Below are 13,581 nucleotides of genomic sequence, written 5' to 3' on the forward strand. Positions count from 1 at the left end.
TCTCCATTTGAACAGACTTCTGCTAAACAACAAATCACACAGATGAATAGGAGCACCTGGCAGCGTTTGTGTGTTCCACCGGCTCTCACATGATTACACAGCAGCTGCCAGAGAAACACACTCACACTCACACACACCTTCACACACACACACACACACACACACACACACTCACCTTCACACACACATGCATACATATACACTCACCTTCACACACACACACACACACATGCATACATACACACTCACACTCACCTTCACACACACACACACACACACACACACACACACACACACTCACCTTCACACACAAACACACACACACACACACACACACACTCACACTCACCTTCACACACACATACACACACACTCACCTTCACACACACATGCATACATACACACACACACTCACCTTCACACACACACATGCATACATACACACATAAATGACTAGTGCATAGAATGCACGGATGCAGTATATGATGGTGCACACACACACACACACACACACAGGAAAGGAGTACAAGTTCCACTCTTTTATTCACTTTTATTCATTCACTCACATAGAGAAACAATAGAGGCCATGTACACAAATCCCCCCCCCACACACACACAGTGTTCCTTTAACTGAAAGAAACCCTTTTGCAGATATGTTGTTATTCATACATTATCTCATATTATTTATGTGATCAAGTTATTTTGTATTAATTCTAGACCTTCAATTCTGTATAAAAACGAATGTAATAGTTTTATAACAATAGTTAATGATTTTTACTATTGTTTGACTGCGGGCAAGATAAAGCCATCAACAGACCTAATTCTAAAACTCATTATTAATACACGAAATCTCTTTTTTCAGTGAGCCCTTGAAGCCTTTACTCTCTGTAATAGAATAATTTTAAAATAACAATTTCGATTAAAGAAAGCTGCTCTAGTTTTCAGAAAATCCCCGACTCTTCTGAATGGCACAGCCTCTATGAAGCATATATAACCATAGATGGATTTTCAGGAGATAACAAGGGATGGATATGAACTCCAATTGCGCTCGCACGTCAAGTCAATTACTTCACATTTGCGCGGTCACAGCGAGAATGACGTTATTCAATCAAACGCTGTTCCTCAACACACAACTATTAAAGGCGTCACTCAGTTTCACCGCTAGGACGGAAGCCCAGAGGAATCCATCAATTCCGCGGCCATTAACACATCAATGTCTCATTCTGGCAAAATGCAACCGCGGAGATAATTGGCGTTTTATGCTTGCATATTAATTAACTGATAATGAGGTAATAAAGCACGCTCTCTCTGCAGGTGTGGGTAGTCCAATCAATAGTCAGAGAAAATCCGGCGAAATTGTGCGTTTTTTCATCCTGCATATGAAATTAAAAAGATGTTTACCGCTACATGTTTTCCTTCAGACAGTGTTGTTCATTTATCTTCTCAAGCACATTATTCAATCACAACTTCCATTTGTGTAATGATAATATTTTTTCCCGGTAATTTTCCTGCTGTCTGACTGATAGGTGTGTGTGATAAGACCGTATATAATGGTCGTTCCCTTCAAGCTCCCTTCAATCTCTGCTAATAAAGCTAAAACGTGCATTTCGATCAGATTTAACGTTCTCAGCAAATGGAGCGAGAAGCCAGAAATTGGCAAGATATTGGCAGTACACTTCTGCCACCTAGTGGTGACAGCAACAAACGTGAACGTGGACGACACCTGGTGGACAGAAGAAGTAAAGCATTTTTATGCCTCTGAAATAAATAGAGAAAAATACAGACAAATATCTCCGACACTCCGAAAATTTATTACAGACATATTGTTATCTTGATAATAGAACTAATAGCTGTTTTAATTTGACAGTTAAGCAATATTTAAATACACCATAACTCAAATTATTTGATACGTCCAATATATTTATTTCAGCTAATTGCGCCTAATAGCTTGAATGTGCCATCTTTTGAGTGACAGTATACTGTACATCATTTGGTTGATTTATTTTGTACATAAAGCTTCTTGGAGCGAAAGTGTGGATCCAGGATCTTCGATGGGTGTAGAGCAGGTGGTGGTTACTGCAACCAACAGACATCTTTTTAATGCGTTTAACATAATGCAAACAATACTATAACCAAAATCAAGCTCACGTGCTTTCATCAAATAAGAACATGTGAAGTTGATGTTTCTGTTCCTCAAATGTCATTAAAACCGAACTATACATAAAAAAATTTGCATAGTGTTTTACAACACTCCCAACACTGCGTGATCTCTAACAATACTTATTATTATTATTATTAATATTATTACTATTACTATTATTGTAGTAGTACAAGCAGTAAAACTGTATGTCTCCAGACATACTAATGAGAACTAAACATTTGGACTCTAACCTTGAAGCACGTGCAGGTAGCGCGTGGACTCGTTAGTCCTCTTCGTGGACGTCTGTTTGATGGTTGTCCTGCTCCGAGGAGACCTCGGCCTCCGCGTCCTCTGCGCTCTTTGAACTAGCAGACTCAGGCCTGTCCCCGGGCTGCTTGGTAGCATCCACGACCTGAACCCCTTTGCTCGAGCTGCACCCCATGATGCAGTCCACGGGCTCTTTGAGGCTCCTACAGCACTGAGCAGCTGTTGGAAAATGTTTACACAAGGTCTCAAGACAAAAGATTTGTTTTATGTGTGTGTGTGTGTGTGTGTGTGTGTGTGTGTGTGTGTGTCAAGACCTTTAGCTCTTGGGTATCTGTGCGCCAAGAAAAATGTTTCTTTAGAGCTCGTCTGTGAAGCCCAGCTAATGATGTACAAAGCTTTTTTTCCACCAAGCCCAGGGGTGTGTGGAGTATAAACGCTTTGAGCTCTTTCTGTAGTGTTGCCTGTGTTGTGGCAGCAGGAACCATTCCCATGACTACCCAGTGGACGTCCTGTTCACTCTGGTGCCGTGGACATGGGCCTCCGGGGTCTCGGCTTACAGGTCTTTGTTGACTGAGATTACTGAGGTCTTATTGTCATTTACTTGCCAAGCAACACAGGCTGAGATTTAACGGCCCTGTGTCACGACATGGTGACTGACCAACAAGAACGGGCTGGTTGTCAGTCCCCCTGTAGCTGTGGGAACATACGTTAACCTGGGGCCAGTTGAGCTGTTTCTATTTCTGTTAGTGCTGTGTCAAACCTGCAGGTCACACTTTGGCAGTTTGACCTAGAACGAAGTATATTTTGGAATCGTTGCAGACGCACCTGCATTTCAACACTAGTTTTACACAGTGTTGAGGTCAGCTCTGATAACTGATTTCGCCTGAGCACCGGCTGGATGACTTTATATTCATTTGGACATTAACATTAATCCTCAGAGCCACACACACAACTACACTACCCTGCCAGTCGACAGCTGGAACTCATCGTCCTGATTTAGCACAGCCCAAACAAACCTTTCATCGTTACATACACACTCTGCTTCGGTTTCTATTACCGTAATGAAAGGCAAAACAGAAATTGACAGGAGAACAGTTGGGCAGATTTAAGTGAATGTTTCATTGTTTACATGAAACTTCCTGTGAGGGCGGCAGTGAAGGAAAGAGGGTGAAGCGCCGCGTTAGGACCAGAGACCGTATCTCTGGTTAGGACAGGGCAACACTAGAGGGACTTGTGGCCTTATGTGGGAGAACCAAACGGGAATAAACGAGGAACAGGGGCAGGGATCAGTAATCAAGTGATTGGGATCAGGGCACACGGTTTTTGTGTGTGTGTGTCTGAAGGCGTATGCCTCATTCTGTGAACCCGGCCCACCGACCCTTCTGTTACAACACTGAAAATAACCAGATGAACATGTCTGTCAGGAAAAAAAAAGGAGTTGTTTGGAGTAACATTATATCCACAGTAAATTCATATCTATGTTTAAGCATTATGGACACAATTTCTGGCCCAAGTACCATTTTGCCTGTTTAAAATGGTTTAACCCAGTTGTCCCCGAACAAGGACATACTAAATGGCAGAGGTTCTGGCTGTAATGTTCGGCCTCTATGTAGTCAATTTATAGGTGTTATACGACACATTTACTGCAGATAAAATTAAGGAAACACGCACACCCACACAAGCAAGACTGTAAGGAGAGAGTGCAAGCATTTAATTAAAAACAGATTAAAACGTGCATAATGTTAAGTATCTTGTGCGAACTGTGCAGGCCCAAAAATGCGCAATCGCACCCCCGCGTGGTGATATTGAGTTACTACACCCCTAAGGAAACGTATTGCAATACCATCCTGAGAAGAACATGACCTGGAATTGACCTTTGAGTTTTGTCAATCTTAGAAGTCGTCGCATGCACGTTGAATGTTTAAAGTTTTAATAATATTCTGTTATTATTATTACATTTAATAATTAATATTATTTAAATATATTTAATAATATTCTGTTATGTTATTTAATAACAGCCCTGGAGCAATAAATGTCTTTCAGCTTGACAGGAAAATTGAGAGAATGCACCCATGATATATTTAAAAAGCAACTGACATAACACATCATGGATAGTCAGAATATGTTTAATAAAAATAATTAAACCTCAATTTCCTCTATATAATATAGAAAGTAATTCAATAAATTAGAAATGACTTCTTAAGACAGGTATTCACTACATGACGCATTTTCGACTACACAGAACACAACTTGCAAATATTGCAACAAAACAAAATTCTGCCACACAAGGATCCAATGAATGATCTGTAGAATCATCAAAAGCTCAACTAAAATCTATAAAGGAAGGAAGGGCCACTTCTATTGGCATCGTTTCATCTACTTCACATAGTTTAAAAAAGCATCTTTACAGTAGTGTATACACGTCTTACTCTCTGCAGGTTGGACGTTGTGTTCCTGTGTCATTGGGAGGAAAATCTGGAGTTACGGTAAGTAACCCATCTGTTGCCATGTAAATCAATGTAATATACCTGAAATAGTTGCAAAGTTATTGAGTAAAGTAACACAATTTTCAAGAAAGAAAATGAAGAAACAGAAAATAAAATGTTTTGATGTAAATGTAATGTTAAATCACATACACCACTGTTCCATAGTCATGATTCAGATGGAATACTCATAGTTGTCCCACCATTACAAGAAGGCTGCAGTAGTCTGACCTCCTTTAAACTGCTGTCATTGTAAGTGGGGGTTTTCTAGGTGTTTTAAGAATTACACAGTTGAATAAGCGTGATGTAAGAAAAGCTCACTATAGATCGGAATCAGAAACTGGTCTCCAGTAAGACAAGGGTGTGGCGTTAGCCAAAGAGGAAGGCATTGAGATTATTACGAGGTCACATGATCCTAACATGGTAGAGAGAACCGGACGCACTCAGGGTGACTCGTTGAAAGAACCGTTCGTTAATGACGTGAATCCTCACACTGCAATAAATACTGGTGGGAGAGCAGGTGCCACACCAGATTCGTTCTGAAATACACCTAAATGTTGATTAATGATAATTAATAATTTTAAAAAAGAATCAGATATTGTATCAAGTCCAAACTATGTTTCAGTATGTGCACACCCGGCTACGATACGCCCTATATCACAGTAAAGAGAAAGGTGTTATGTAGCAACGTCATATCAAATGCACAGAAAAACAGAAGGTTCTGAACTCCAGTGACATCACCCGTGCTCCAGTCCAATCAACAAGTTTCCTGTGAATTTTTAACTGGAACCAAAATAAATGACTGAGTGGAAAGTGTAGGAGTTTGTCCTGGTGCGACTGATCAGCCGGAGAGGTATGGCATAAGAGCACTTTAAACAGCATTACAACCACTCCACCACCACTTACACACGCACTAGTGAGACCTGACGGATGGGAGCATATAGTAGCACTTCCTCAGCATATAGAAGGTTCACTGATCGCTGTGTGAACACCAAACCAAAACGAAGCGTGTATGAAAAGAAAGCCTGTTCCCTCTGGATACTTTAGAATTCTGGCACCCACAGATACTGCATCTGCAAATGTACTATACAATTAAATATCACTAATATAGAATATTAGTATTCATAATGATAAGTAATACTACATTATACACCAGACATTTTCTTGGCACTATTTGTCTTAACAGGTGTTTATGCTATGCCAACTAAACGTATTTGTTCTCCCCAACGCACAGGAGTACTGACGCATGTGCCCCGGGGTACCATGTACTGCACACTTTCACCATTTCATTGCCCTACCACACAACTGAGTTTGCAAACAACACATTAATGACAAGAATTGTGTGTCAGGGGAGAAGAGGTCAAGGCTGGTCCATCATAGACCAAGGAAGAGACGTCCATGGCTTTATTCTGATGGTAAGCACTCAAGACAACAGTGAAGATGACCAAACTGCCATACAGACCCCAGCCTGTCTCCAGAAAATGTCACCTTCTCTTCCGCCAACACATTCCAGGATGCTCTCATCCAGGACACCACCACCTTCTGTGCACCATCTCATCTCATTCAACTTCGTAAATATTGGATTGCTTGTTGGAAACGCTACACTAGTTTCTGGCTATCCAGGAGCAGAGTTGGAGAACTCTGAAATACGGACTACTGAGTCGTCCACACGTAACAAAACCACTATTAGTACCAAAGTCCCTTTCAAATACTTTATTTGCATTACCTTTGTTTTTGTCACGAGTATTTCCATACTCTATTGGGAAGTTGCACAACTCCAGCTCTACACGAGGACGCAGAGGATTTGTAAAGTGAAGTAATACTCCAAGCAACTGAGTCAGTGCAGCGCTGTTTTGCAAGGACACAGACCTGGACACCCTGCTGGAGAAGGAGAGTACTGCTCCACACTTCACCAATGCACTCACGCAGACGTGTGCACACTCTACAGGGAGAGATCTGGATCAGAGCAGGAAGAATGGCCGGCTTATTGGTTGCTTTAAACCACACACACACACACAGCATTGTTAGCAAGGCAGGATTTGCTCGTGTCACTGTGGTTAACGTTTTGCCTCGTCTAGCGATCTGCTTCTCCGCTGCACTAGAGCGGCGTGCAGCTGCGAACACTGGTCCTGACATCACCACACTTCTCCACGTCAGTGAGGGACATCACTACTGCCACACCCCATGCAACCGCTTCACACTGCCACTATATGTCCCCCCAACTGTCACTCATTGACATTACAATCACTGCAATCAACATTATGTACAAAAGCCCATTTTCTGACTAATGTAACTGACCAAGCATCAAGTCTGGGTAGCGTTGCACTACAGTGGAAGAGTTATCCAAAGGCATTTCTAATTGGGTCATGCGTTTTCGAGTAGGTAAGGTGGTCTGTAACGTGTGTGGGACAGGGGCTTCCACAAGACGCATAGCGAAACCGCCTGGGAAGATTCACGGTGACAGGAACTTAAAACATGTAGACGGGAGAGAGAAAAAAAATATATATATATATTAAAATCAAAACTAGCATGAAGAAGGGAAAGTCCAGGGAGGGAAAGCATCAGTGACGAAGGAGATAAGATGGGGGGAACGTGGGGGCGGACGGGAGGGAGCCAGAGAGACGATGGCGTCGGCGCCGATGACATTCGTTAGCTGCCTGTGTTATTGCTGAAGTAGTCTGTGGAGTCCAGATGTTTGTGATCCTGCAAAAGTATTTACAAAAGAAACCAGAATGGTCGAATTGCTTCTCCGACACAAAATATATTAATTATACAGCTCCGCATGAGCAATGACGTATGACCTCATGTTTAATAAAATTAAATCCCAACATAATTATTACAGTAATGCCAATTTTTTTTTTTTTGATTTCTTGTTGGTTGCAAGTGTACATCATTGTGCAATACAAGTTCACAAAGTTCATAAATCTACTAAAGTTTTTTGGACATGCAAAATGTCAAAACAACATTGTACCTAAACAAACACTGAAATCCTATTTCAGCATCTGCAGAATCACATAGGATTTTTGCGTTTTTTCCCCCATCTTTATTACACAACACTTTACTTCTTATATTTACATGAGAAACAAAATCATGATGTAAGTGCTTTTATATATGTGTTTGTATACATTTCTAAGAGATGTGTATAAATATATAATATGTATTTATATATGTATAAAGGCTCAGTCTTCGTCACTGGAATCTGAATCCTCAGACGATGATGAGGAGCTTTCGGACTCCGAGGAAGATGACTCCGCCTTCCCCGAGCCCTCTGGACCACTGTTCTCCTTCTGATCCTCAGGCTCCTCCCCTTCATCCCCATCCTGCTCCTTTGATTGGCCAGGTTGTTGCGTGGCCTCAGAAGGGGCGGGCTGGGCTGGAGGAGCGGACTGAGTGTTAGTAGCTTGTGGCTGATTGGCCACAGGCAAATTAAGGCCTGGGTTAAGAAGCATCCCTGGGTAAAGCATGCTGGAGAGTAGAAGGGGGTTGAGGGCCATAGGGTGGCCCGCGGCAGAAGCACTTAGCTGGGCTGAGTTGGTAGCTGTTGAGCTGGTAGCAGTGGAGCTCTGGCTCTCTGTCCTCTCCACTTTGCTGTCCGCGCTCGAGGTCTGAGCAGTCGATTCTCTGTTCCTCTTTCTCCCTGCGTCTTCGCCCTCCGTCGCCGTGGCTCCCGCCGACGTTTCCTGTTTCCCCAGCAGGCCGCTCATCCCGAGCAGGTTGGGCAGCCCGGCCATGCCGGAGAGCATCATGGGTAACATGGCGGCCACGTTGGCCGGGTCGGTTTGCAGGCCCATGAGTCCCGCCGTGAGCTGGAGTGACTGCAAGTTCTGCAGAGCCTGTAAGCTGGTCAGGTCCAGTCCGCTGAGGAGGCCGTTGGCCAGGAGGGGGTTGAGCCCGGGGGTGGCGTTGGGTCCAGTCCCGCCTGCTGCCGGCGCCGCTTTAGCCAGAGCGTTCTTGGGCCGACGGCCTCGCCGGCTCACCTCCTCGGGGACGATCGGGCCCGTGAGGATACGGTCAAACATGTTCTCTGGGAGGTAGCCCTGGAGACGGAACCAACAGAACCATTACATGTTGAAGCCAGCAAGAAAAAAGTGAAGCCAGCCAAAAAAAAATGTAAAGTGCTAAATGATCAAGGCCTCTTAGTAATCAGAGTGGGAAGGACCCACCGGAGCAGGACCACCACCATCGTTCTGGTTTCACCCGGAGAAGGAAAAGCTCTGGATTTCTCACCGACTGTTTGACGACGTCGGCCCACTCTGGAGGAACGCCGTACTCCGGGTTCTCCTGGAGGAACCGGCACAGGTCCTTCAGAGGAGGAGCAAAAGCACCGCCGATCTGAGGAAGGAGACGGCTTCATCAGAGAAGGAGGTGCAAAGTATACACACACACACACACACACACACACACACAGGGTGGTGCACAACGTACACATTACACACACACACACACACACACACACACACACACACACACACACACACAAAGATAATGGACATTTCCTGAGATGTGAAGGAAAGCACCCAGTGATGAGGCTGGTATCCCAGTTCCACACACACACACACACACACACACTTGACCTCTGACCTTGCGAGCGTTTCTTCGGTTGATGATCTGGACACGCTCCTCCCCGGTGAGGCTGTTCACGTCGATCTTGTTGGGGTTTCTGCACCGGTGCCTCTTCTGTTTGGGTCGCCCATCCTGAAACTGCATCTTATTAACACCCTGAACACACACACACACACATTTGGACACTAAGTTTGGCTCTACTATAAGCAGAAAACAGCATCCAACATTTTCACGAACGTGTCAGTTCCAGGACAGCAAGCCCAGAAACACACGCAGGCACATGGTTCACAAACACACACACATGGTTCACAAACACACACACATGGTTCACAAACACACACACACATGGTTCAGAAACACACACACACATGGTTCAGAAGCAGGGCTGCTCCAGCAGAGCGGCCTGGAGGGCTTACAGGGATGAAGGCTCCCACGTCGGCCACGAAGCTCGGGTGCTCCTTCAGCCACTGTTCCAGATCTTTCCGTCTCGGGGCATCGTCCCCAGCGAGCCGAGTTCCGTCTTTGAGGTTGATGACGGGGACCCTGCTCTCCGTGTCCAGTGACCCAGCACCCTGGCTGAAGGCCCCGCTGGTGGCCACGCCCCCACTCCAGTTGGGTTGAGCCTAGATAGAGACGCAGAGGGGCACATGCTACATCAAAACTCTACATGCATTAACCCAGAAATCAAGAGACCTGAAACACACTTTTCAGCTCACTGATATGTGCATGTAAACTTGGTTGCAGCTCACTGATATGTGCATGTAAACTTGGACTGATGCCCACAAGAATGCGTGAGTGGGGTATGAGCGTCTTAACTGCGAGGGGAGGATTATAAGTGTGTTAACTGCGAGCGGGGGATTATGAGCGTGTTATGAGCGTGTTAACTGCGAGCTGGGGGGTTATGAGCGTGTTATGAGTGCGTTATGAGCGTGTTATGAGTGCGTTATGAGCGTGCTGTGAGCGTGTTAACTGCGAGCGGGGGGTTACGAGTGCGTTATGAGCGTGCTGTGAGCGTGCTGTGAGCGTGTTAACTGCGAGCGTGGGGTTATGAGCGTGTTAACTGCGAGCGGGGGGTTATGAGCGTGTTAACTGCGAGCGGGGGGTTATGAGCGTGTTAACTGCGAGCGGAGGGTTATGAGCGTGTTAACTGCGAGCGGAGGGTTATGAGCGTGTTAACTGCGAGCGGAGGGTTATGAGTGTGTTATGAGCGTGTTAACTGCCGGGGGGGCTGTATAAGCGTGTTATTTGTGAGCAGGAGGGTTATGAGCGTGTTATGAGTGCATTATGAGTGTGTTACCTGCGAGCTGGGGGTTACAAGTGCGTTATGAGTGCGTTAACTGCGAGCTGGGGGTTACGAGTGCATTATGAGTGTGTTAACTGCGAGTTGGGGGTTACGAGTGCGTTATGAGTGTGTTAACTGCGAGCTGGGGGTTACGAGTGCGTTCGTGTTAACTACGAGCGGGGGTTACGAGTGCGTTATGAGCGTGTTAACTGTGAGTTGGCGGTTACGAGTGCGTTATGAGTGCGTTAACTGCGATTTGGGGGTTACGAGTGCGTTATGAGTGCGTTAACTGCGATTTGGGGGTTACGAGTGCGTTATGAGTGCGTTAACTGCGATTTGGGGGTTACGAGTGCGTTATGAGTGCGTTAACTGCGAGCTGGGGGTTACGAGTGCGTTATGAGTGCGTTAACTGCGAGCTGGGGGTTACGAGTGCGTTATGAGTGTGTTAACTGCGAGCTGGGGGTTACGAGTGCGTTATGAGTGTGTTAACTGCGAGCTGGGGGTTACGAGTGCGTTATGAGTGTGTTAACTGCGAGCTGGGGGTTACGAGTTGCGTTAACTGCGAGCGGGGGGTTACGAGTGCGTTATGAGCGTGTTTGCGAGCTGGGGGTTACGAGTGCGTTATGAGCGTGTTAACTGCGAGCTGGGGGTTACGAGTGCGTTATGAGTGTGTTAACTGCGAGCTGGGGGTTACGAGTTGCGTTAACTGCGAGCGGGGGGTTACGAGTGCGTTATGAGCGTGTTAACTGCGAGCGGGGGGTTACGAGTGCGTTACGAGTGCGTTAACTGCGAGCGGGGGGTTACGAGTCCGTTATGAGTGTGTTAACTGCGAGCTGGGGGTTACGAGTTGCGTTAACTGCGAGCGGGGGGTTACGAGTGCGTTATGAGCGTGTTAACTGCGAGTGGGGGGTTACGAGTGCGTTATGAGTTTGTTAACTGCGACTTGGGGGTTACGAGTGCGTTATGAGTGCGTTAACTGCGAGCTGGGGGTTACGAGTGCGTTATGAGTGTGTTAACTGCGAGCTGGGGGTTACGAGTTGCGTTAACTGCGAGCGGGGGGTTACGAGTGCGTTATGAGCGTGTTAACTGCGAGCGGGGGGTTACGAGTGCGTTATGAGTGCGTTAACTGCGAGCTGGGGGTTACGAGTTGCGTTAACTGCGAGCGGGGGGTTACGAGTGCGTTATGAGCGTGTTAACTGCGAGTGGGGGGTTACGAGTGCGTTATGAGTGTGTTAACTGCGAGCGGGGGGTTACGAGTGCGTTACGAGTGCGTTAACTGCGAGCTGGGGGTTACGAGTTGCGTTAACTGCGAGCGGGGGGTTACGAGTGCGTTATGAGCGTGTTAACTGCGAGCTGGGGGTTACGAGTTGCGTTAACTGCGAGCGGGGGGTTACGAGTGTGTTATGAGCGTGTTAACTGCGAGTGGGGGGTTACGAGTGCGTTATGAGTGTGTTAACTGCGACTTGGGGGTTACGAGTTGCGTTAACTGCGAGCGGGGGGTTACGAGTGCGTTATGAGCGTGTTAACTGCGAGCTGGGGGTTACGAGTTGCGTTAACTGCGAGCGGGGGGTTACGAGTGTGTTATGAGCGTGTTAACTGCGAGTGGGGGGTTACGAGTGCGTTATGAGTGCGTTAACTGCGAGCTGGGGGTTACGAGTGCGTTATGAGTGCGTTAACTGCGAGCTGGGGGTTACGAGTGCGTTATGAGTGTGTTAACTGCGAGCTGGGGGTTACGAGTTGCGTTAACTGCGAGCGGGGGGTTACGAGTGCGTTATGAGCGTGTTAACTACGAGCGGGGGGTTACGAGTGCGTTATGAGCGTGTTAACTGCGAGCGTGGGGTTATGAGCATGTTAACTGCGAGCGGGGGGTTACGAGTGCGTTATGAGTGTGTTAACTGCGAGCTGGGGGTTACGAGTTGCGTTAACTGCGAGCTGGGGGTTACGAGTGCGTTATGAGTGTGTTAACTGCAAGTTGGGGGTTACGAGTGCGTTATGAGTGTGTTAACTGCGAGCTGGGGGTTACGAGTGCGTTATGAGTGTGTTAACTGCGAGCTGGGGGTTACGAGTTGCGTTAACTGCGAGCGGGGGGTTACGAGTTGCGTTAACTGCGAGCAGGGGGTTACGAGTGCGTTATGAGTTTGTTAACTGCGACTTGGGGGTTACGAGTGCGTTATGAGTGCGTTAACTGCGAGCTGGGGGTTACGAGTGCGTTATGAGTGTGTTAACTGCGAACTGGGGGTTACGAGTTGCGTTAACTGCGAGCGGGGGGTTACGAGTGCGTTATGAGCGTGTTAACTGCGAGCGGGGGGTTACGAGTGCGTTATGAGCGTGTTAACTGCGAGCTGGGGGTTACGAGTTGCGTTAACTGCGAGCGGGGGGTTACGAGTGCGTTATGAGCGTGTTAACTGCGAGTGGGGGGTTACGAGTGCGTTATGAGTGTGTTAACTGCGAGCTGGGGGTTACGAGTGCGTTATGAGTGTGTTAACTGCAAGTTGGGGGTTACGAGTGCGTTATGAGTGTGTTAACTGCGAGCTGGGGGTTACGAGTTGCGTTAACTGCGAGCGGGGGGTTACGAGTTGCGTTAACTGCGAGCGGGGGGTTACGAGTGCGTTATGAGCGTGTTAACTGCGAGCGGGGGGTTACGAGTGCGTTACGAGTGCGTTAACTGCGAGCGGGGGGTTACGAGTGCGTTATGAGTGTGTTAACTGCGAGCTGGGGGTTACGAGTTGCGTTAACTGCGAGCGGGGGGTTACGAGTGCGTTATGAGTGTGTTAACTGCGAGCTGGGGGTTACGAGTTGCGTTAACTGCGAGCGGGGGGTTACGAGTGCGTTATGAGCGTGTTAAC

The 13,581-nt window shown here is 46.7% G+C and overlaps 1 protein-coding gene and 1 long non-coding RNA gene across 12 annotated transcripts in view; both read right to left on the reverse strand.

Moving 5' to 3' along the window:
* Positions 1–718: 718 nt before the first annotated feature.
* LOC143526836 (uncharacterized) lies at positions 719–2,904 on the reverse strand. The gene is made up of 3 exons (XR_013133968.1): positions 2,722–2,904; positions 2,392–2,626; positions 719–2,076 (listed from the first exon to the last, which is right to left on the reverse strand). It is a non-coding gene; the product is annotated as an uncharacterized LOC143526836 (long non-coding RNA).
* A 4,776-nt stretch (positions 2,905–7,680) lies between these two features.
* chd9 (chromodomain helicase DNA binding protein 9) overlaps positions 7,681–13,581 on the reverse strand; it is a 71,309-nt gene continuing 65,408 nt past the window's right edge. For 10 of the 11 annotated variants that reach the window (XM_076999896.1, XM_076999913.1, XM_076999958.1 and 7 more), the window contains 4 exons: positions 9,870–10,076; positions 9,472–9,609; positions 9,118–9,222; positions 7,681–8,927 (listed from right to left, as the gene is read on the reverse strand). In XM_076999896.1, the coding sequence (XP_076856011.1) occupies positions 8,070–8,927; positions 9,118–9,222; positions 9,472–9,609; positions 9,870–10,076 (1,308 nt within the window). In that variant the 3' untranslated portion in view covers positions 7,681–8,069. The remainder of the gene's footprint in view (positions 8,928–9,117; positions 9,223–9,471; positions 9,610–9,869; positions 10,077–13,581) is intronic. The other variant, XM_076999938.1, reaches the window with a different exon arrangement.

Source organism: Brachyhypopomus gauderio, chromosome 1, assembly GCF_052324685.1.
Source record: "Brachyhypopomus gauderio isolate BG-103 chromosome 1, BGAUD_0.2, whole genome shotgun sequence".
In the NCBI taxonomy this organism is placed as follows: domain Eukaryota; kingdom Metazoa; phylum Chordata; class Actinopteri; order Gymnotiformes; family Hypopomidae; genus Brachyhypopomus; species Brachyhypopomus gauderio.